Source organism: Cervus elaphus, chromosome 7 (genome assembly GCF_910594005.1).
Source record: "Cervus elaphus chromosome 7, mCerEla1.1, whole genome shotgun sequence".
Taxonomy (NCBI): Eukaryota; Metazoa; Chordata; class Mammalia; order Artiodactyla; family Cervidae; genus Cervus; species Cervus elaphus.
The window spans coordinates 13,681,945-13,705,892 of record NC_057821.1 but is presented as its reverse complement, the minus strand read 5'-3'; the positions used below and the strand labels follow the sequence as shown (position 1 = coordinate 13,705,892).

The 23,948-nt window shown below is 43.3% G+C and overlaps 1 protein-coding gene across 1 annotated transcript in view; it reads left to right on the top strand.

The window, feature by feature from the left end:
* The first annotated feature begins 8,900 nt into the window (after positions 1-8,900).
* Positions 8,901-23,948, top strand: part of GLO1 (glyoxalase I) — a 33,767-nt gene continuing 18,719 nt past the window's right edge. Inside the window, exon 1 of the mRNA XM_043907359.1 lies at positions 8,901-9,085. Within this exon, the coding sequence (XP_043763294.1) occupies positions 9,002-9,085 (84 nt within the window). The 5' untranslated portion in view covers positions 8,901-9,001. The remainder of the gene's footprint in view (positions 9,086-23,948) is intronic.

Below are 23,948 nucleotides of genomic sequence, written 5' to 3'. Positions count from 1 at the left end.
TTTCACGATATTGGGTCTTCCTATCCATTTACACGGTTTATCTCTCACATATTCTGGGAAATTCACCAGAGGGGTTAGAGGAAAAACAGTTCAGAATGTCTTTTCAATAAAATATTTCAGACAAATTTATTTCATCTGGATTTCCTATGCAAAAATTTACTGGTAATGCAGTGTAATACCTCAATCCCTGGGTTTAGCATGTCTAAGTACTGTAATTCTAGTACAATGAGTTTTGACTCAATATTCCCCAGTAAGTTAGCACCAGGTGTGAAGGAAAGCTACACGGCTCAGAATAGCCTGGAGTTAAAACTCCCCTCCAGGTCCTCCCCACCATTCTATACAGAATAAAGAACTTTCTCCCCCGAAGAAAGGAATGAACATTAAGATTGATGATGTTCAGCTCCCAGCAGATCCCAGTCTCCGGCCGTTTCAAGAAGTCCTTGCCCCAGTTGTTGAAAGCTAACTAATCAAAATAATCTTGAGGAAAAACACAGCCCCTCAAAACAGTGCATCTCCACATATATATGTTTTCTATATACACCTACCCTTTTCCTGACCTAGCGCAGCAGTTCAGTCTGCCTGCTGCCCCTTCTCGCCTCATTAAAGGTGATCTGTTCCTGCAGTGTCGGTCTCCTGCCTTCTCTGAACCTTGCCTTCCCTGGTTCCTTTATCTTACATTTTTGGTGCTGAAACCAGGGAGGTTGAGGTTCCTTCTTATTCTCACTCTCCACGGCCAGCTCTTGGAAGCGTGGAAGCCTGCCGAGCTCACTTTCCCACCTGGGCTTTCAAGACTTCCTCGAGAGGACGCCCTGTGCCTTCGTGAGCCGTACAAGCCCTGTGTAAAGGCTTTATTGGTTTTCCACGTACCCCGGGGACTATTGGCCTCTCTCTCTCTCTCTCTCTCTCTCTTCCTCTTTCCTCTACACTGTCTTTTTTGAGAGACTGACCAACTCCAGGACAGAGGCCTTTTGCCATTCAACATCCCTCCATCCACCACGAATTCGCACCTGACCCAGTAGCCCAGGTAAGCTCGGATGGTACTCTAGGGCGCCATAGACTATCCTCCTTTCAGGGTTCCCGGGGAACCCTCCGGCCAAAAGGCCCTCTGGGGAGGGACCTGGGGGACGCACCTCCCTCCTTCAGAGTCTCTCTCTCCCTTTGCCTGGTCGAAGAATTAGGTGATGACCTTTTCTCTAGACCAGACAGTCATTAGCCATTTGCTATGGGGTCAAGCCAATCTATCCCGAGGGACTCTCTCTTGGCCTGCATAAAACAAAACCTCAAACCTCTACTCTTGACCAATCTCAAGGTTCATAAACTCAAGTCACTTTGTACTCAAATTTGGCCTCAATACAAATTGAATAACCAAAACCGCTGGCCTGAGTTTGGGATTTTCGATTTTAATATTTTATCAGATCTCACTAACTTCCTCAAACAGAATGGCAAATGGTCAGAGGTCCCCTATATTCAAGACTTCTGGGAACTTAGAAACTGCCCTTCTCTCTGCAAGGACTGTTCTTCCTATCAAATTCTCCTCTGTTTTCCCTCCTCCTCCACTACAAAAGAATCCAAATCTAAAAGACCTTAAAAGGCCCCCTAAACCCTCAGCTCCTGATTTCGACCCGGCAGGTGAGCCTCCTTCCTACCGTCCCAGATGTGAGGCTTCCAGAAACGAGACCTCACACTCTAGCCCTTCGTCCTCCAAATCAGGAAGCAATGACCCCCAAAACCCCAAAAGAGATTTCCACTCCCCCTCCATTGATCAGGTCCCGAAGCAAACACATGTTTCCTCTCAGAGAGGTAGTGGGACCGGAGGGCCCTACACGGATTCATGTGCCTTTCTCAATTTCTGATATGAGCCAAATTGAAGAAAAATTGGAATCTTTTTCAGAAAATCCTACTAGATATAGGAAGGAATTCCTCTGCCTTACACAAGCACATCACTTAACCTGGAATGACCTTTTAGTTCAGTTCAGTTGCTCAGTCATGTCTGACTCTTTGAGACCCCATAAATCGCAGCATGCCAGGCCTCCCTGTCCAGAATGATCTTTATTACATCCTAAATGCCACGTTAACCCCCGATGAAAAGGATCAGATATGGCAGGAAGCCCAAACTCATGCTGATCAATTCCATAACCAACATAGGACTAATCCAGTGGCTGATGATACAGTTCTTTTATCTGAGCCATGGTGGACATATCAAGCCGGCAATGCCGGCATCTGGTACCTACATCATATGATCACCTGTTTACTAAAAGGAATGTTAAAAACTCCCACATTCATGTTAACTATGATAAGATTAGAGAAGTGACTCAAAAAAAGGATGAAAACCCTGCCCTTTTTCTTTCACGGCTTACTGAGACAGTCCAGAAATACAGTAACCTAGATATTTTCACACCCGCTGGACTCCTATACTTACACGTCCAGTTCATAAGTTAGCCCCTGATATTCACTGAAAACTACCTCAGTTAGAAAAGGGCCCCGAAACTCCTCAGCAAGATCTCCTAGAAATAGCCTTTAACGTTTTCAATAATAGGGAGGAAAAAGCGAAAAAGGAAAAAGAAAATGAAAGAAAGGCCAAATATGCTTTATTCGCTGCAGCTAACCAAGAAAAAAATTCAATCCCTTTGGCCCATCAACCTCAGCCCACCCGTATGGGACCTAACCCTCTAGACCCCTGCTTCAGATGTAACCAAACGGGACACTGGGCTAAGTCCTGCCCAAACCCCCAGCCACCCACCAAACCCTGCCCCACTTGCAAACAATGGGGCCACTGGAAAATGGATTATCCTCAGGTACTACCTACCAAATCTCGGGGTCCACCTCAGGCCCAACAACAATGGGCCGGGAACCAGACTCTGGGGGGCCCTGGCACCCCAGACCATGGTTCCTCAGATGAGGTGAGAGACAATCCAATTGTGCCTGAATTATTCCAGTGACAGAGCCCAAGCTCCAGACCCCAAGTACACCCCATATGGACGGACTCGGAGCTTCAGGTAATTGGCACAGTGGCCGGACACGAAGATTCGTTCATAATAGACACTGGAGCGGCCTTTTCACTTTTAACCTCCTTTCAAGGCTCTCTCCAACCTTCAGAAGTGGCCATCAAAAGGGTCTCATGAAAAGATCCCTTTTCATCCCCAAATAACAGCCCCCTCTCCTTTGTTCTTTTGGCAAAACAACACTTTATTTTATAGTAGTTCCCCAATGCCCAATGGCATTAATGGGACGTGATCGTCTCGCTAAGCTGCAAACTTCTATAAACCTCCCATTCTTAGATCCCACATCAATTCTTCGCATCCAAATGGCACCCAAACCCTTGGCCAGCCCTCACTCCCAAAACCTGCCCCCTGATCTTCCCCTGATAAATCCTCGGGTTTGGGACACCGAAGCCCCATCAGTAGCTCAACACCATTCCCCATACAGGTTTTTCTTAAGAATACCTCTCAGGTCATAACTCAAACTCAAGATACCCTGACCACAGAATCCCAACAAGGACTTAAACCAATAATCTCCCAACTGCCCAAAGCCGGCCTTTTGCGGCCTATCTCTTCACTCCAGAATACCCCCATACTGGCAGTCAAAAAGGGACCCTGCTCCTGGCATCTAGTCCAAGATCTTTGCAGGATCAATGAGGCCATAATACCTGTACACCCCATGGTCACTAATTCCTACACCTTTCTCTCACATATTCCCCCTGAAACACTCTATTCCACGGTATTAGACCTCAAAGATGCTTTCTTTACTGTACCTCTTCACCACTCCTCACAGCCCCTATTTGCCTTTACCTGGGTGGACCCAGACACATACCAGTCTCAACAATTAACTTGGACTATTTTGCCACAAGGGTTTAGAGATAGCCCTCATTTTTTTGATCCAGCCCTTCGAAGAGACTTACAAACTTTAGACCTAGGTTCTGCTACCTTACTTCAATATGTAGACGATTTATTGTAATGTAGTTCCTCTCACCATAACTGCCTAGTCCACATGTGACATATTAAATGCCCCAGGCAACTGGGGCTACAGAGTCTTGCTCTCCAAGGCACAAATTGCTTCCAAAGCTGTCAATTATATGGGATTTCGACATGGCCCTACCTCCTTTTATAACAATATAGGAGATCATGAAGCAAAGTGGTAGGCCACCTTTGTTAGTCCTGTCTTTACTATAGCCTAAATTGATGAGTCTAACATCCTCACATTACTTTCATATTTACATTCCCTCTTGCACCCCTCTGCAAAAGTGCTTAAGACTATCCTTCAGGATTCTATTGAGCTGACTAAAGACAATGTGACTTATTTAAATAATCTGACCCAAACTTGTATCACTTGTCAGCAGACAGACCCTAATTCTAACATTTGCCCCCCTGCTTTCCCCACCCACCAAATTCGCGGGCATCTTCCCGCACAAGACTGGCAAGTAGATTTCACCCACATGCCACCCGTAGAAAGGATTAAATTCCTCCTAGTCTTCGCAGATACATCTTCTGGATGGATTGAAGCTTTCCCAACTACTAACAAACAAGCCCCTATGGTTACTCACCTTATTCTTACTGAAATTCTCCCTGGGTTTGGAATGCCCTCCTCCCTCCAGTCTGACAACAGGCCCGAGTTCACATCCCAAATCACCCAAAATATTTATTTCATGAACCCTTCAAGTTCCTGGGAGGTTTCACATTCCTTATCACCCCCAGTCCTCCAGTAAGGTTGAGAGAGCCAACCAAGCCCTAAAAGAAACTCTGATCAAATTAACAATCAAAGTTCAGCAAGACTGGACTAAACTCCTTCCTTTAGCCCTCTTAAAGGTCCAGGCCTCACCAAAAAAACCTCTAAATATCAGTCCATCCAAGGCCAAGTGTTGGAGGCCCATAGTACCTTTAGGACTCCCCCACTGCCATGACGGTCCCAAACTACCATCCCACCTTCCTTTTCCCTTACCTGCCCAGATACGAGATGCCCTTTGACAACATATGGATAACCTGTTCCTTCGACCACATCCCAATCTCCCGTACCCAGCCTTCCAAATAGGAGACAAAGTCTATGTGACAGTTCAGTCCCACTCAGATCTAACCCCAAAATGGCCAGGACCCTACATGGTAATTCTGCTGACCCCTACTGCTGCAAAATTAAAAGAAATCACCCCTTGGGTGCACATTACTCGACTAAAAAAGGTTATGCAGCCCAATGATGAGAATGCTTATCAGACTAATACTTATCAAGTTTCTCACAGAGGCCCTACAACTCTGAAGTTCTCCCGGCTTCCACTGGCCCCAACTGACGATGGATGAACCTGTCGGTTTCATGGCTACAATTATTTCTGGAACAACTCCTGGCACATATCTGGGTCGTGAGTTCTCAAGGATTCACGTTCAAACACATTGAAGATTACATCTTCACCCTGTGGCTGCAGGGAACCTTTTATAACTTTTACCCTTTCAAAATCCAATTCTCCACAGTAGCCTATCTTATATTCACTTCCTCAAATGTTGCTTGACATCTTCTTTTTATCTTCTCTCTTTCCTCTGACCCAAGAACTCTTTCAAAATCCTCAACTCAGCTATCTATTCCAGACCCTTAATTTAACCCATACTCTCCTCAATGCTTCTAACCCACAATTGGCTAAAGACTGCTGGATATGTCTACATACCACTCCTCTGGGAGATTCAGCCCTCCCCACATCCATCCTTGACTGGACCACTGGTAACATATCCCTACACCACTCATACTGTGCAGAGCCTTTATACGTCTCAAATCTTAAATATCTTTACACTAATGATCAAATCCGAAATTCGAACAAACTCTTAGAATCTTTACTCACTGACCTTCCCTCCTACAATGGAAAGGCCCTATCACCCAGAGAGTAACACTATTATGACCAGCTCCTTTTTGCATATCTAGAAATTCCCAAAATAGCTCATATGACCAACCCGTGGGCATAATCCCTAAATCCATGCATAATCATACCTCCACTTTACTCTTTGCCACTGGAAAAATTATATATAATGTTTCTTTAACCTTTACAGGATGGTTTCCCTCAGCATATTCCTCCACTTCTCCCATCGTTGGGGCCACCTTAGTGGGGTCCCTGACTGTTCTTGAACGAACGATCAAACCCCCACCCCTCGACTCCTCTTCGCCATCGACTTCAGTTGTTGTATTGTGATACCAGGCCTGTTTTTCTTGTGTGGGGAGTCTACATACCTCTATTTACCTACTAATTGGACTGGAACCTCCCTGGTATACTCCAGTCCAAACATTTTTATAGCCCCCAATGATCAACCCCTACCCATTCCTCTCATTCACAAATGAATGGAACGAGCCATTCATTTCATTCCCCTCTTAGTGGGACTAGGAATAGCGGCTGGAATTGGAACAGGAACTGCCGGCCTAACCACCTCCATCCAAAGCTACCATGCACTGTCTAAAGACCGATCGGAGAGCCTCCAGGAAATAGCCCAAGGTCTAATAACTATCCAAAATCATCTCAATTCCTTGGCAGCTGTAGTGTTACAAAATAGAATGGGATTAGATCTACTAACTGCAGAAAAGGGAGGTTGGTGCCTTTTTCTGGACCAATCCTGCTGCTTCTATGCCATCTAGTCAGGTATTGTCCAGGAAGCTGCAAAAAACCTTACAGATCAAGCCTCTCAACTCCGCCAGAGATTAAGCAACTCCTGGCAGTCATGGTCTACAGATTGGAGCTGGATGCCTTCGGTTTTGCCCCTTCTTGGACCATTCACATTCATTATCCTCCTATTCACATTTGGACCTTGTTTGTTTAATCTTTTCAAGGGAATCCTCCAGGACTGAATCTGAGCCATTTCTCAAGATCAAGTCAAGACTGTTCTTCTGCTCGAGACCTTGGCAGCTAGAATAGAAAATCAACACTGTGGGCCTTAGACTGCCTTCTTCCCAGACCACAAACCCCCAACCCTCATTTACCAGCACGAAAAAGCCCTGAACATTGACAACGCCCATCTCTCTTTCTCTTTTTATATATTCCTTAGGGTCTGGAATGAAGGAAAGCTACACTGCTCAGAATAGCCTGGAGTTAAAACTCCCCTCCAGGTCCTCCCCACCATTCTATACAGAATAAAGAACTTTCTTCCCTGAAGAAAGGAGTGAACATTAAGATTGATGACGTTCAGCTCCGAGCTGATCCCAGTCTTCGGGCCGGTCTCAGGAATTCCTTGCCCCGGTTGTTGAAAGCTAACTAATCAAAATAATCTTGAGGAAAAACACACCCCCTCAAAACAGTGTATCTCTGCATATATATGTTTTCTATATAGACCTACTCTTTTCTTCACTGGTCTGCCTGCTGCCCATTCTCGCCTCATTAAAGGTGAGCTGTTCCTGCAGGGTGTCGGTCTCCTTTCTCCGAACCTTACCTCCTCTAGTTCCTTTACCTTACAAGGTGTGCACAAAATTTATTTTGAAATGCTTATCCTGCCCCTCTTTTTGCAGTGGGCATCTATGCTTCAGTTTGCACAGGATGATAAAGAATCTGGCTGCAATGTGTGAGACCTGGGTTTAATCCCTGACTTGGGACAATCCTCTGGAGAAGGGAATGGCTACCCACTTCATTATTCTTGCCTGGAGAATTCCATGGACAGAGGAGCCTGGCGGGCTACACTCTATGGGGCTGCAGAGAGAAGACATGACTGAGCAACTAACACTTTCACACTTTTCTTCCTATATGAGCAGCATCTCTTTCTGTTGGGAGAACTGCTTCACCCCCCAACTCCAACCTGGTGGTTCTAACCCAGGCAGTCAGTCACAGTGCCCTGACCCTAGGAGTAAGTACAGGTCCTAGCCTAGGCCAATCATAGGCTCCTCTCTGGATTTTATCAAAATCAGAATTCAGGGAAGAGGTTCCCTCTCTCTCTGGTGAGAGACTGAGAGTTCCAGGTTTCTAGACTAGCGGAGCAGGTATGTGGAACAAAATGAAGCTGGGATGAGAGACGGAGACATCTTGGTGGTGGCCAGGTGCATGGTACCAGGTGCCTCCCTGCTTGTTTGATTTGATGAGTTAGTTTCTATTTTGCCCAACTCTCTGCAATCCAAATTCCTGACATTCATCTATCTTCTTGCTAATTTAGAAAGACCCTGCTCTTCACTTAGAAACTCTTGTCAAATCTCATGCCTCATTCATTTATTAACATAAAGTCCTTTTCTAAATTATTTTTACACTGGTCATGGTCATTTAGTCTTAACAACATGAAGTATTTATCGACAATCTATTTTGTGCCAGTCATCAAAACACAGTGATGACTAAGTCGTCCAATGAACATAATTAAAATACATGCCTTAGCAAAATTAACATAAAAGACGACGAAAGTCATGGACATTTAGATAAGTAGTGAAACCGTAACTTAAATCTTATTTGATCCTCACCAAAATCCATCAAGGAAGCTCAGAGAAGCGTCAGTAATTATTCCAAGTTTCTGGAGCTAATAAGTAGTGGAGCCAAAACTCGAAACCTAGGTTTTTCACTAAGTCAGAGTTGCTTTAATTATCTTCTGCTGTTTAAACTGAGAAAATAGTTTTGGGTCCTTATAATTTAAAAATTATAGCTCCCAATTCTCTTTTCATCAGATTCCTATCTCCTACACGTGGCAGCCTTGAGGTATGGGTGATTACTGAACTTTAATAATCCTTAAATAGAAACGAAATTAAGTCATCAAGCGACAGAGAGAAACCGCAATTTTTTCTGGCCGATTTGGGTTTGGTTTTTTTTTTTTTTTTAAATCCACACGCAGGCCTCCATCATACGCAAAGCACCTTGGGAATTGTAGTCTTGGGCGTAGAGCGCTGTGGGCGGAGGAACTGGGACCCTATCAGCAGAAAGCCAACTTCCTTTCCAGCAAGCGATTGGCTGGAAGTCAGCGGCGCCCGCCCCGGGGCGCAGTCGCGCCGGCGCTGGTGAAGAGCGCTTCTAAGTCGGCGGAGTGTGGGTACCTCTTGCATTCCCCGGGACCGTCGTGCGTGATACAGCAGTGCGGCCATGGCAGAACCACAGTCCGCGTCCGGCGGCCTCACCGACGAGGCTGCCCTCAGCTGTTGCTCCGACCCGGACCCCAGCACCAAGGTGGGCGCAGAACCTAATTCTCCCGAGTCGGGGCCCCCTTTGCGTGGCGCGGCTGGGGCCTCCAGAGGGAGCAATTCCCGGGCTCAACCAGGCCCGGCTTGGGCTGGATGATTCGAACTCTGGACTCGAACCTCATCCGGCCACCGCTGCAGCTCCGCCCTTCTTGGACAGATTGGAGTGGGATGGGAAGAGGGCCAGGGGTGTCCCAACAGGAGATCAGAGAGAGGATCCGTTTCTAAGTTGTTTGAAAGACTGTGACCCTGCTTGCTTTAACTTGTTCGATTTGGGACGGTAACCTGAAACCTTGACTCAGCCAGGATCAGAGCCCTTGTCTGTGAGTTATGAGTGTTCCCCGGGTCAATAGCCCTGACCGGTGAGAAGAGCAGTTTCAGAACTCAAGTCTTGGTCAAAGGTTTCTACGTGCCGGCTCCTCCCAACCTGGATGATGTTTCTTTATTTATTTTTTCTTAAAAAAAAAAAAGTTTATATATTTGTCTGCGCCGTGTCTTAGATGCGGCAGGCGAACTCCTAGTTGTGGCGTGTGGAATCTAGTTCTCTGAGCAGGGATCCATCCCATCGGGAGCCTCCTGTGTTGAGAGCACAGGATCTTAGCCACTGGACCACCAGGGAAGTCCCAGTCATTTTTCTGTAACTGCCCTGGCTCCGGGTTTAACTCCTCCAAACCAATCTGATGGCTCCTGACTTTAGCGGCGCCCAGAATTTCGCTTTGGATTGGCCTTTGCAGTTGTTCACAGCGACACTTCTCTGCCTGGACTTAGTGCCCCACAGGAGGGATGTTAGAATCCTGGAGCTTAGATCCGAAGGGAGTCATGGAAATTCCTTCACTGATCCTCTTATTGCAACTGAGACCCAGTGAGAGGAATAACTGGTTGCATAGGAAGGCTTTTCAGCTTGCTTAACGTGTTTGTACTGAGAGTCAGTGTAACTCACTCAGGTGTGGTGCCTGCAGGCCTTGTCAAGATCAGACAGGGCAGCCACTCTGGGGTTTGCTCCAGCATACTCCACACTGTCTGCAAATGCCTTTGTATGCATTCATTTGACTGGAAAAGCTCTTATTCCTTGAAGATTGAGTGTATGCTTTGTACAGACCTTTAAAACCAGTTGGTGACTTTATTCCCTGCTTGCTCTTTGCATTCAGGGTGAAGAGTCAAACACTTCTAATTGTTAAAGCCTTTGACTAGCACCTGATAATACTTAGGTAAGGAAAAATGTTAGTCACTGCAAGACTAAGGGGGAAGAAATAAATATAGACATTTCCTCTCACACTTACCTTATTTTTACACTCTTTAATGTTAAATACCTCGTTATTTCACATAATACCGATTGAGTTATTCAGCGTAAATTAATTTCCAAGATAACTGGACATTTTATGTACTGGACTATTAAAAAAAAAAGATTCCAAGGAGAGCTTGATGAAATTGATTGAATACTATCCCTTGTGATCTTAATTTACACATTCTTAATTTAAGTAGATTCCTCTTGATTTGAAGGAATTATTTTTTTGAATTAGTCATTTTCACTCTTGAGGTACCATATGGAGGACATAAAATGGACTATGTAATATTAATAGCAGCTGGTATGTGTTGAGTTGTGCCAGGCCCTGGTTTGTTAAGTGTGTGTGCTTAGTTGCTTAGTCGTGTCCGACTCTTTGTGACCCCATGGACTGTAGCCCACCAGACTCCTCTGTCCGTTGGATTCTCAGGCAAGAATACTGGAGTGGGTTGCCATCCCCTTCTCCATTGTTAAGTCCATTACTTCATTTAATCCTCACAACTGTGTGAGGAAGGCATACTCATTTCCATGTTACATATAAGTAGACAATGGCACAGTGGCGCTGAGTAATTTGCCTAGGGAGAGCCCACACTCCTAGTCTCCACCCTGTTCTGCTTCTAGATACTGACTATAGTGTTTTGAAACTTGACATAAAGGAAAGTGTAAATTCAATGATCATTGATCATCTGATATATGTAAAGAGCATGATAGGTACCTTGGGGGATATTGAGATGAACAAAAAGATGAAGTTCCTTCCTGCACCAAACATACACCAACTATAACATAAAGTGGAACTGGGATCATATGCTATTGGAATTATAAAGCGCTGTGGGAGCACTGAAGATAGAGATTTTCAAGGGTTGCATCTCTTGTTGTTCAGTCGCCCAGTCATGTCTTGACTCTTTCCAACCCCATGGACTACAGCACACCAGGCTTCCTTATCCTCTTCTATCTCCCAGAGTTTGCCCAAATTCATGTCCATTAAGTTGTTGATGCTATCTAATTATCTTATCCTCTGCCACACACTTCTCCTTTGCATTCTGTCTTTCCCAGCATCAAGGTCTTTTCCAGAGAGTCAGCTCCTCCCATCACATGGCCAAAGTATTGGAGCATGAGCTTAAGCCTCAATCCTTCCAATGAATATTCAGGATTGGTTTCCTTTAGCATTGGCTGGTTTGATCTCCAAGGAACTCTCACGTCTTCTCCAGCACCACAGTTTGAAAACATCAAATCTTCAGCACTCAGCCTTCTTTATAGTCCAACTCTCACATCCGTACGTGACTACTATGGAAAAACCACAGCTTTGACTATACAGACCTTTGTTGGCAAAGGGATGTCTCTGCTTTTTAATACGCTGTTTAGGTTTGTGGTACTAGTGGCAAAGAACCCGCCTGCCAGTGCAGGAGTCATAAAGAGACACGGGTTCATTCCCTGGATCAGAAAGGTGCCCTGCAGAAGGGCATGGCAGCCCACTCCAGTATTCTTGCCTGGAGAATCCCATGGACCAAGGAGCCTGGCAGGCTACCGTCCATAGGGTTGCAAAAAGTTGGACATGTTGAAGTGACTTAGCACACACTAAGTTTGTCATAGCTTTCCTTCCAAGGAAGTCTTAATTTCATGGCTACAGTCACTGTCCACAGTGATTTTGGAGCCCAAGAAAATAAAATCTGTCACTGCTTCCACTTTGTCGCCTTCTATTTGCCAAGAAGTGATGGGACCAGATGCCATGATGTTAGTTTTTTGAATATTGAGTTTCAAGCCAGCTTTTTCACTCTCCTCTTTTTCATCCTCATCAAGAGGCTCTTTAGTTCCTTTTCACTTTCTGCCACTAGAATGGTATCATCTGCATGTCTGAGTTTGTTGATATTTCTCCCAGCAATCTTGATTCCAACTTGGGATTCATCTAGCCTGGCATTTGACATGATGTACTCTGCATGTAAGTTAAATAGGTAGAGTGACAATATACAGCCTTGTTGTACTCCTTTCCCAATTTGGAACCAGTCTGTTGTTCCATGTCTTGTTCTAACTGTTGCTTCTTGACCCACACACAGGTTTCCCAGGAGGCAGGTAAGGTGGTCTGGTATTCCCATCTCTTAAGAATTTTCCAGAGTTTTTTGTGATCTACATAGTGAAAGGCTTTAGTGTAGTCAATGAAGCAGAAGTGGACGGATTTTTTTCTGGAATTCCCTTGCTTTTTCCATGATCCAATGATTGTTGGCAATTTGATCTCTGGTTCCTCTGCCTTTTCTAAACCCAGCTGGTACATCTCAGAGTTCTTGGGGGTACTGCTGAAGCATATCTTAAAGGATTTTGAGCATAACCTTGCTAGCATGTGAAATGAGTGCAATTGTATGGTAGTTTGAACATTCTTTGGCATTACCAAAGAATCCCCCTTCCTGGGGATTGGAATGAAAACTCACCTTTTCCAGTTCTGTGGCCACTGCTGAGTTTTCCAGATTTGCTGACATTTTGAGTGCAGCATTTTCACAGCATCATCTTTTCGGATTTGAAATAGCTCAGCAAGAATTCCATTGCTGCCACCTGCTTTTTTGTAATAATGCCTCCTAAGGCCCACTTGACTTCACACTCCAGGATGTCAGGCTCCAGGTGAGTAGCATCTGTAGTATGATGTATAATAAGGGTATTTGGAGGCTGAAGACCTACGTTTGAATCCCTAATTCTATCATTGGCCATAATGTTCTTAGCAGGACACTTGCGCGGAGTTTGTAAAAGCAGCAGAAACAGAGCTGCTGTAAGGATAAAATGTATCCATGATCTCTAAACTATGAAAAGCAATAAAATTCAAGGTTGTATTTCAACTGTGGATATCAGGGAGTGAGTCAAGCAGAAGGTGGGGGTGAGCCTAGACCTTGAAAGATAAATGGGATCCCAGCATCACACAGGAGATGGTTGCATGGGAGGGCTTCTAGGTGGAGGAGACATCTGAGCAAAAATGTGGTGAGGTGACAGAAAGATGCAGTGTGAAACGTGTTCTGGAGAAATGAGTTATGTGTTTTTGGTTCAAGTTATTTAAGCAGTGGTAGAGAAGACTGGGGAGAAGGCCATGGCACCCCGCTCCAGTACTCTTGCCTGGGAGATCCCATGGATGGAGGAGCCTGGTAGGCTGTAGTCCATGGGGTCGTGAAGAGTCGGACTCGACTGAGCGACTTCACTTTCATTTTTTACTTTCACGCATTGGAGAGGGAAATGGCAACCCATTCCAGTGTTCTTGCCTGGAGAATCCTAGGGATGGGGGAGCCTGGTGGGCTGCCGTCTATGGGGTCGCACAGAGTCGGACACGACTGAAGCGACTTAGCAGCAGCAGCAGAGAAGACTGGAATGGTAGGTTGGAGCCAGGTCTTGGAGGGAGCCTGGAGTGTCACTTCTTAGAAAATTGAATTTCGTGTAGTTATGGGGAACCACTGAGGGATTCCGATCATTCTGTAGAATAGATTGGAGAGATCTATAGGCATAGAGATGATGAGGACACCTAAAAGGTGAGAATAGTGAGGAGGACCTGGTTTGGAAAAGAAAGAGCAGTGGTAGACGGTCACCTTGTTTGTTGATCATTTGCGTCTTTGTCATAGAGGCAGACCAAAGAATACAGCTGCACCACATCCCGGGCAGACTTACTAACTTGCTTCAAAACGCCAAATGCTTCTTTCCCCAAGTAGTGATCTCCTGACATTCTTTTTACTGTCTCTGTCAGTCCTCTTTGATACAGTTACTTGAAGTCCCTTCCCATATGAGTGGTAGATGAGGAGGTCAGGGAATACTTTCAGTGTTGGTGACACTTCAGTTCAGTCGCTCAGTCGTGTCCGACTCTTTGCAACCGCATAGACTGCAGCATGCAAGGCCTCCCTGTCCATCACCAACTCCCGGAGTTTACTGAAACTCATGTCCATCGAGTCAGTGATGCCATCCAACCATCTCATCCTCTGTCGTTCCCTTCTCCTGCCTTCAATCTTTCCCAGCATCAGGGTCTTTTCAGTGAATCAGTTCTTCGCATCAGATGCTAAAGTATTGGAGTTTCAGCTTCAGCATCAGTCCTTCCAATGAATATTCAGGACTGATTTCCTTTAGGATGGACTGGTTGGATCTCCTTGCAGTCCAAGGGACTCTCAAGCGTCTTCTCCAACCACAGTTCAAAAGCATCAATTCTTCGGCACTCAGCTTTTTTTATAGTCCAACTCTCACATCCATACATGACTACTGGGAGAACCATAGCTTTGACTGGACAGACCTTTGTTGGCAAAGTAATGTCTCTGCTTTTCAGTATGCTGTTTTAGGTTGGTCATAACTTTTCTTCCGAGGAGCAAGCGTCTTTTAATTGCATGGCTACAGTCAAAATCTGCAGTGATTTTGGAGCCCCCCCAAAATAAAGTCTCACTGTTTCCATTGTTTCCCCATCTATTTGCCCTGAAGTGATGGGACCAGATGCCATGGTCTTAGTTTTCTGAATGTTGAATTTTAAGCTAACTTTTTCACTCTCCTCTTTCACTTTCATCAAGAGGCTCTTTAGTTTTTCGCTTTCTGCCATAAGGGTGGTATCATCTGTATATCTGAGGTTGTTGATATTTCTCCCAGCAATCTTGATTCCAGCTTGTGCTTCCTCCAGCCCAGTGTTTCTCATGATGTACTCTGATGTACTCTAAATAAGCAGGGTGACAATATACAGCCTTGACGTATTCCTTTCCCGATTTGGAACCAGTCTGTTGTTCCATGTCCAGTTCTAACTTTTGCTTCCTGACCTGCATATAGATTTCTCAAGAGGCAGGTCAGGTGGTCTGGTATTCCCATCTCTTTAAGAGTTTTCTAGTTTATTGTGATCCACACAATCAGACTTTGGCATAGTCAATAAAGCAGAAGTAGATGTTTTTCTGGAACTATCTTGCTTTTTCGATGATTCAAGGGATGTTGGCAATTTGATCTCTGGTTCCTCTGCCTTTTCTAAATCCAACTTGAACATCTGGAAGTTCTTGGTTCATGTACTGTTGAAGCCTGACTTGGAGAATTTTTAGCATTACTTTACTAGCATGTGAGATGAGTGCAATTGTGCGGTAGTTTGAGCATTTTTGGCCTTGCATTTCTTTGGGATTGGAGTGAAAACTGACCTTTTCCAGTCCTGTGGCCACTGCTGAGTTTTTCAGATTTGCTGGCATATTGAGTGTGGCACTTTCACAGCATCATCTTTTAGGATTTGAAATAGCTCAACTGAAATTCCATCACCTCCACTAGCTTTGTTTGTAGTGATGCTTCCTAAGGCCCACCTGACTTTGCAATCCAGGATGTCTGGCTCTAGATGAGTGATCACACCATCATGATTATCTGAGTCATGAAGATCTTTTTTGCATAGTTCTTTGTATTCTTGCCACCTCTTCGTAATATCTTCTGCTTCTGTTAGGTTCATACCATTTCTGTCCTTTATTGAGTCCATCTTTGCATGAAATGTTCCCTTGGCATCTCTAATTCTCTTGAAGAGATCTCTAGTCTTTCCCATTCTATTGTTTTCCTCTATTTCTTTGCATTGATCAGTGAGGAAGGCTTTCTTATCTCTCCTTGCTATTCTTTGGAACTCTGCATTCAAATGGATATATCTTTCCTTTTCCCCTTTGCCTTTCACTTCTCTTCTTTTCTCAGCTATATGTGAGGCCTCCTCAGACAGCCATTTTGCCTTTCTGCATTTCTTTTTCTTGAGGATGGTCTTGATCCCTGCCTCCTGTACAGTGTCACAAACTTCTGTCCATAGTTCTTCAGGCACTCTGTCTATCAGATCTGATCCCTTGAATCTATTTGTCACTTCCACTGTATAATCATAAGGGATTTTATTTAGGTCATACCTGAATGGCCTTGTGGTTTTGCCTACTTTCTTCAATTTCAGTCTGAATTTGGCAATAAGGAATTCATGATCTGAGCCACAGTCAGCTCCTGGTCTTATTTTTGCTGACTGTATAGATCTTCTCCATCTTTGGCTGCAAAGAATTTAATTAGTCTGATTTCGGTATTGACCGTCTGGTGATGTCATCTGTAGAGTCTTCTCTTGTGTTGTTGGAAGAGGGTGTTTGCTATGACCAGTGCATTCTCTTGGCAAAATTTTATTAGCCTTTGCCCTGCTTCATTCCATACTCCAAGGCCAAATTTGCCTCTTACTGCAGGTAGCTCTTGACTTCCTACTTTTGCATTCCAGTCCCCTATAATGAAAAGGACATCTTTTTGGGGTGTTAGTTCTAGAAGGTCTTGTAGGTCATAGAACCATTCAACTTCAGCTTCTTCAGCTTTACTAGTCGGGGTATAAACTTGGAATACTGCGGTATGGAATGGTTTGCCTTGGAAACAAACAGAGATCATTCTGTTGTTTTTGAGATTACACCCAAGTACTGCATTTCAGACTCTTTGTTGACTATGATGGCTACTCCATTTCTTCTAAGGGATTCCTGCCCACAGTAGTAGATATAATGGTCATCTGAGTTAAATTCACCCATTCCAGTCCATTTTATTTCGCTGACCCTAGAATGTCGACATTCACTCTTGTCATCTCCTGTTTGACCACTTCCAATTTGCTTTGATTCATGATTCCAGGGTCCTATGCAATATTGCTCTTTACAGCATCGGACGTTACATCACCAGTGACATCCACAACTGGGTGTTGTTTTTGCTTTGGCTCTGTCTTTTCATTCTTTCTGAAGTTGTTTCTCCCTTGATCTCCAATGGCATATTGCGCATGCACCAACCTGGGGAGTTCATCTTTCAGTGTCCTATCTTTTTGCCTTTTCTTACTGTTCATGGGGTTCTCAAGGCAAGAATACTAGTGACACTTAAGTTGGGGTTTACCGAATACAAAGGAGGTAGCTAGGTAGAATTGGGTGCAGGGATTGAGGGAAGAAAAACGGAAAGGAAAGAATAAGGACAGTGGCCAGGTGGATGAATTGACTGTTCTCGACAGAGAGAACTGTAGTTTATATAAAAGCACAGTGCCAATAGACACCGATGCAGGGACCTGCAAGTATACAACGAGACTGAAGTTATAAGGCAGTGGGAGTTAATGGTGAGGTTCACAAAGTAATCACTGGGATTCTCAGAGAAAAGATGAACATTCCCACTTGGTTCATTTTTCTCATCCTGCGAAGATTTTCGTTTGGCAAATATATTTTTAATATATTTTAAAATGGTGGGTGCATGCTCTTTTTTTTTTACCTGCTAAGAGTATGAAATCAGAACCATTTAAGATGACTAGTTTAGTGGAGTGATGACAAAAGATGAAGTTAGAGAAGTATGCAACAACTGTATGTGCTTTGCTTTGGGGATTTTCTTCTTAAAGCTGTAAGGCACCATTGAAATTCTGATCTTTAACCCAGAAATGACATAACTGGGTTTTATTATAGAAAGCTCAGTCTGGTAGTGTTATTGGAATTCTGGTAGTGTTATGCATCACTCTGGGTTGCATTTGGGTAAGCTCTCAAGCAGCAGACAGACCCAGGAGGCTTCTTTTTTTTTTTTTTTTTTTAAATGTGGATCACTTCCAAAGTCTTTACTGAATGTGTTACAATATTGCTTCTGTTTTTATGTTTTGGTTCTTTTGGCCACAAGGCATGTGGGGGTCTTAGCTTCCCAACCAGAATCACACCCCACCCCCTGCACGGGAAAGCGAACTCCTGACCAACTTGACCAACCAGGGAAGTCCCTCCAGGGAGGTTTTGACAGTTGTCCAGGCAGGAAGTAGTGAAGACATGAGCAAGGTAGTAGTGGTCATTGGAAAGGCAAGGAGAAAGATTCCAGAGGGATAAAGACTTTGGATCAAGGGATTCTAGAGACATTCCCTGAGGGGGATGTATTAATAGAAGGAGTGTTTATTTGAGCTGTGATTAATTTCATATTTGACTCAGGTGGAAATGTCGAGTAGACAGATGGAGATGTAAATCCAGAGCTGAGGCTAGGGGTATGGGCTAGGGAATACAGACTTGGGAATCAAAAACAATAGTTTACGTAGTAGAAATTCTGGGTTATATTTTATAATAATAACAACAAGAGCAATAGTAAGTGGAGTAACTTACTCTGAGACAGAACTCTGCTAAGCACTTACATGTGTTTTCCCATTTATTTTCCAACTCAGCCCTAAGAGCTGAAAACCATTATTACTTCCATTCTAAAGATGTGAAAACTGATGTTCAAGAAAAGTAATGATTAAAAAAAAAAAAAGTAATGATTTACTGAGGGTAACAGTGATAGAGCCAGCATTTGAACCACATTGCCTCTGAAGAATTATTAATATTTCTTTCACACTTGTGTATGTTTTTTTCCCTTTGCATGAGATTTGAAAGGCCTCATGATACTGAAGGCTTCTAGGATATTCCTGTTTCTCTTATTTGTTGTAAGAGTAGTCAGGTGCAGGTATGTTTACAAATACCATAGGTAATTTTTAAAATAAAACTAATTTCCTTTGTGTCTCCTAGCTGTTTTTGTCTTCCTTATTTGTAGGTTAGGTATACTTGCAGTATGTTGTTAGCTGTTGAGAAGAAGGAAAAAACCACATGAAATCAATTTAGATAAGACAATAAGTGTAGAGGAAGTGGCTGAATTATTTTCTGAAACAACTGTTACTCTCTGACATAGTTTGAATCAGAGAAGTAATAGTAGGAAAAAGATAGTAGAGAAAAAATGTATCATACCATATTGTATATCAGCCATGTGCTCCAGCTGTCACATAGTAAATAATCTTCCCCTCAAATACACTTCTTTTTCCAGAATGAACTTTCACAGAAGGCAATTGTGATTTTTTTTTTTTTTTAAGTCAGGAAAAAGCAAGACTTTATCCATTTCTATTTCATAGGAGATGTGACACCTAGGGGTAAAAAGTTAGGCCTTTTTCCCTTGATAAGAATCTGACCTTTGGTTATCTCTAGCTCTGTTTCCCAGGAAAATGCTATTTGCTACTTGGCAATGTTGCTTTTGGTAGAAATAACTCTACTGGAAGGTTGCATCTGCAAAGGGAGAATTATAAATATCTAATATAGCTTTGGGTTTGCCTGAATTCAGTGACTCTTATAACTGTCCCATGTGAAAATTCTGAAAGCTGTGCCTGTGGAGTTGCTGCTAGAGATGGTGGCCTTCTGTGGTACTTAGGGCTTCTACACCAGGGTGATTCCCACTCCTGCCCTAATGTGGATCTTCTCCCTGCACCTGAGCTGTATAGATTATTTTCCAAACTCTTGCTCAAGAGAGACACCTAACACCGCTCTGTTGGCAAACTGTGTTTTCCTGACTGAGAGCCTTCTAGCCTATAATTGTCTTGTGACTCTGAATGCTTAGTTGAACCTGAAGAAGACCTTTTGCTGGGGGTGATGCATCACATTTGAAAATTCATTGGGAGAGAGAGTTGATAGGCTCCATGGAGAGTTGGCCTCGCTGTTATTAAGACCAGAACACAGCTCAGACAAAGAAGTATAAAAATTGCTGAAAATTTAGCTAATGCAAGATTGAAACTTTTATCCTGAGGTTGCACCTATTCAGTCAGATATTCAGGATCCACTTCTAATTTTAGTTCTCTTGTTATTTCCACCACATCTGCAGTTATTTCCTCCGCTGAAGCCTTGAACCTCTCAAAGTCATCCATGAGGGTTGCAGTCAGCTTCTTTCAAACTCCTATTAATGTTGATATTCTGACCTCTTCCCATGAATCCCAAATGTTCTAGATGGTATCTAGAATGGGGAAGCCTTTCCAGAAGTTTTTCAATTTACTTTGCCCAAATTCATTAGAGGAATCATCTATGACAGCTATAGCCTTACAAAATGTATTTCTTAAAGAATAAGTCTTGACATTTCTCCAAAGAAGAGATACAGATGGCTAACAAACACATAAAAAGATGCTCAATATCACTCATTATTGGAGAAACTCAAATCAAAACCACAATGAGGTACCATTTCATGCCAGTCAGAATGGCTGCTATCCAAAAGTCTACAAGCAATAAATGCTGGAGAGGGTGTGGAGAAAAGGGAACCCTCTTACACTCTTGGTGGGAATGCAAACTAGTACAGCCACTATGGAGAACAGTGTGGAGATTCCTTAAAAAACTGGAAATAGAACTGCCATATGACCCAGCAATCCCACTTCTGGGCATACACATCGAGGAAACCAGATCTGAAAGAGACACGTGCACCCCAATGTTCATCACAGCACTGTTTATAATAGCCAGGACATGGAAGCAACCTAGATGCCCATCAGCAGATGAATGGATAAGGAAGCTGTGGTACATATACACCATGGAATATTACTCAGCTGTTAAAAAGAATTCATTTGAATCAGTTCTAATGAGGTGGATGAAGCTGGAGCCCATTATACAGAGTGAGGTAAGCCAGAAAGAAAAACACCAATATAGTATACTAACGCATATATATGGAATTTAGAAAGATGGTAACGATTACCCTATATGCAAGACAGAAAAAGAGACACAGATATATAGAACAGACTTTTGGACTCTGTGGGAGAAGGCGGGGGTGGGATGATCTGAGAGAATAGTATTGAAACATGTATATTATCAATTGTGAAACAGATCACCAGTCCAGGTTTGATGCATGAGACAAGTGCTCAGGGCTGGTGCACTAGGATGACCCAGAGAGATGGGATGGGGAGGGAGGTGGGAGGGGGGTTCAGGATGGGGAACACATGTAAATCCATGGCTGATTCATGTCAATGTATAGCAAAAACCACTACAGTATTGTAAAGTAATTAGCCTCCAACTAATATAAATCAATGAAAAAAAGAATAAGTCTTGAGAATAAAGAATTACTCCTTGATGTATAGACTGCAGAATGGATGTTGTGTTGGCAGGCACGGAAACAAAATTAATCTCATTGTTCACCTCTGTCAGAGCTCTTAGACGGCCGAGTGCATTTTCAGTAAATATATTAAAGGAATCTTATTTTTTTTCTGAGCAGTAAGTCTCAACTGTGGGCTTAAAATTTTCAGTAAACCATGTTGTAAGCAGATATGCTATCATCCAGGCTTTATTGTTCATTTATAAAGAGCACAGGCAGAGGAGATTCAGCATGATTCTTAAGAAGCCTAGGATTTTCAGAATGGTAATGAGCATTGGCTTCAACTTAAAGTAACTAGCTGCTTTAGCTCCTATAAGAGAATGAGCCTATCCTCTGAAGCTTTGAAGACATTGACTTTTCTCTAATTGTGAACGTCCTAGATGGCATCTTCTTCCAGTAGAAAGCTGTTTCATCTACATTGAAAGTCTGTTGTTTATTGCAGCCACCTTCGTTCATTATCTTAGTTAGATCTTCCGGATAACTCACTGCAGCTTCTACATCGGCACTTGCTACTTTACCTTGCACTTTTATGTTATGGAACTAACTTCTTTACTTAAACTTCATGAACCAACCACTGATAGCTTCAGACTTTGCTTCTGTAGCTTCCTCACCTCTCTCTGCCCTCTAGAATGGGAGAGAGAGCCTTGCTCTGGATCAGGCTTTGGCTTGAGGGGATGTTGTGACTGGTTTGATCTTCTATTCAGATCTCTAAAACTTTCTCCATGTCAACAATAAGGCTGTTTTACTTTCTTATCATTTGTGTGTTCACCGGAGTAGCACTATTAACTTCCTTAAATAACTTTTTCTTTGTCTTCATAGCTTGGCTAACTCAGTGCAGGAGGCCTAGCTTTCAGCCTGTCTTAGGTTTTGACATACCTTCCTCACTCAGCTTAATTATTTCTAGCTTTCGACTTAAAATAAGAGACATGGAACTCTTCCTTTCATTTGAACTCTTAGAGACCATTGCACAGTTATTAATTGATCTAATTTCAGTATCGTGTCTCAGGGAATAGGGAAGCCTGAGGATGGGGAGAGAGATGGGCCAGTGGTCTGTCAGTGGAGAAGTCAGAACACACACAATGCCTTTCAATTAAGTTTGTCATCTAGTATGGATGTGGTTCCTTCTCCAGGGGATCTTTCTGACCCAGGGATTGAACCCGGGTCTCCCGCGTTGCAGGCAGATGCTTTACCATCTGAGCCACCAGGGAAGCTTGGATGTGGTTCATGGCACCCCAAAACAATCACAGTAATAGCATCAAAGATCATTGATCACAGATCATCATAACAAATGTAATAAAAAAAGCTTGAAGTATTGTGAGAATTACCAGAAAGTGATCAGAGATACAAAGTGAGCAAATGCTGTTGGAAAAGTGTCACTGATAGCCTTGTTGGACACAGCGTTGTTACAGACCTTCAATTTGGGGGAAAAAAAAACAACTGTGTGAATCATAACAAAGTGATGTGCAATAAAATGAGATATGCTTTTATAAAACAAAAATAGAAAGACTCTGAAAAGCAGAGAGAAGAAGACAGATTGGGTAGGGACTTTGAAACCCTAGGAACACCGTGGCAGTAAGTTTCCTGGGTTTTCTCTCTGCCTCATATAGCCCAGACTTAGAGCTAAAGAAGCTAGCAATTTGGAAATGCCCATGGATGCACACACACAAAAAGCCCAATGAATGTCTACTCTCTCTAGCCACAGGACCAGGAAATACACAGTATTTCCTGATAAGTCAGAAAACTTTTAGACAACAAGTGGTCTACTACAACCAAACCCCATAGAAAAAACAGTGGCCTCAGCCACACCTGTGCCAGCAGAGGCTGAGTGGGGAGTTTAGCCTTCTAGCCAACTGGCTATAATAAGGTGCTCAACCTCCCCGTGCTACGGTGGCGTCAGAGAAGACTTAAGTAGGGAGCAATGGTTTCGTCTTGCCAGGCAGTAACAATCTTTCCCCTCGTGCTGTTTTCACTGGAGAAACATGGAAAACCTAGCATTCCACCCTGGCCCAGCAGTGGAAGTATTTTAAGACAGTTATAAATCGGAGAGAGTAAAGGGATATAAGGAGAGATAAGGTTTCTACACTTCAATCAAACCATTTTATGATGATGCCAAATGACTGTGGTAAGTTACAACTGATACAGATCAGTGGAAAAGAGTAGAACCCAGAAATAAACTCACTAATAAAAACCCAACAAAGTTTTCACAGAGATGCAAAAGTATTCAGTGGAGAAAGGATAGATATTTTGAACAAATAGTGCTGGAGCCATTGGACCTTCATAGGTAAAAAGTGAAGCTTTACCTATGTTCACATCTTATACCAAAAAAAGTCCATTTAGAAGTGCTCAAAGGGACCTTGGCCTTGATCCTTTGGTTCACTCCCCAGCTCCACTTTTTATAGTTTTGTCAAGATTATATTGTAGTACATAGTACATGTACTAGAAACATCCCTGATTGTACCCTTAACATTTTTGCACAGTAGTTTTAATTAAATTTGGAGATTGCCCTCTCCCACTCCTGCAAAAGACTGATTATTTCTATTATTCTTTCTTTTTGCAAGGCAAAGGAGCAAATCTTTGTTGCCTGGCAGTCTTCCCAGAAAGCCTGAAACTTTGTGAGCATCAGTTCAGTTCAGTTCAGTGGCTCAGTCATGTCCAACTCTTTGCGACCCCATGAATCGCAGCACACCAGGCCTCCCTGTCCATCACCAACTCCCAGAGTTCACCCAAACTCATGTGCATCGAGTCGCTGATGCCATCC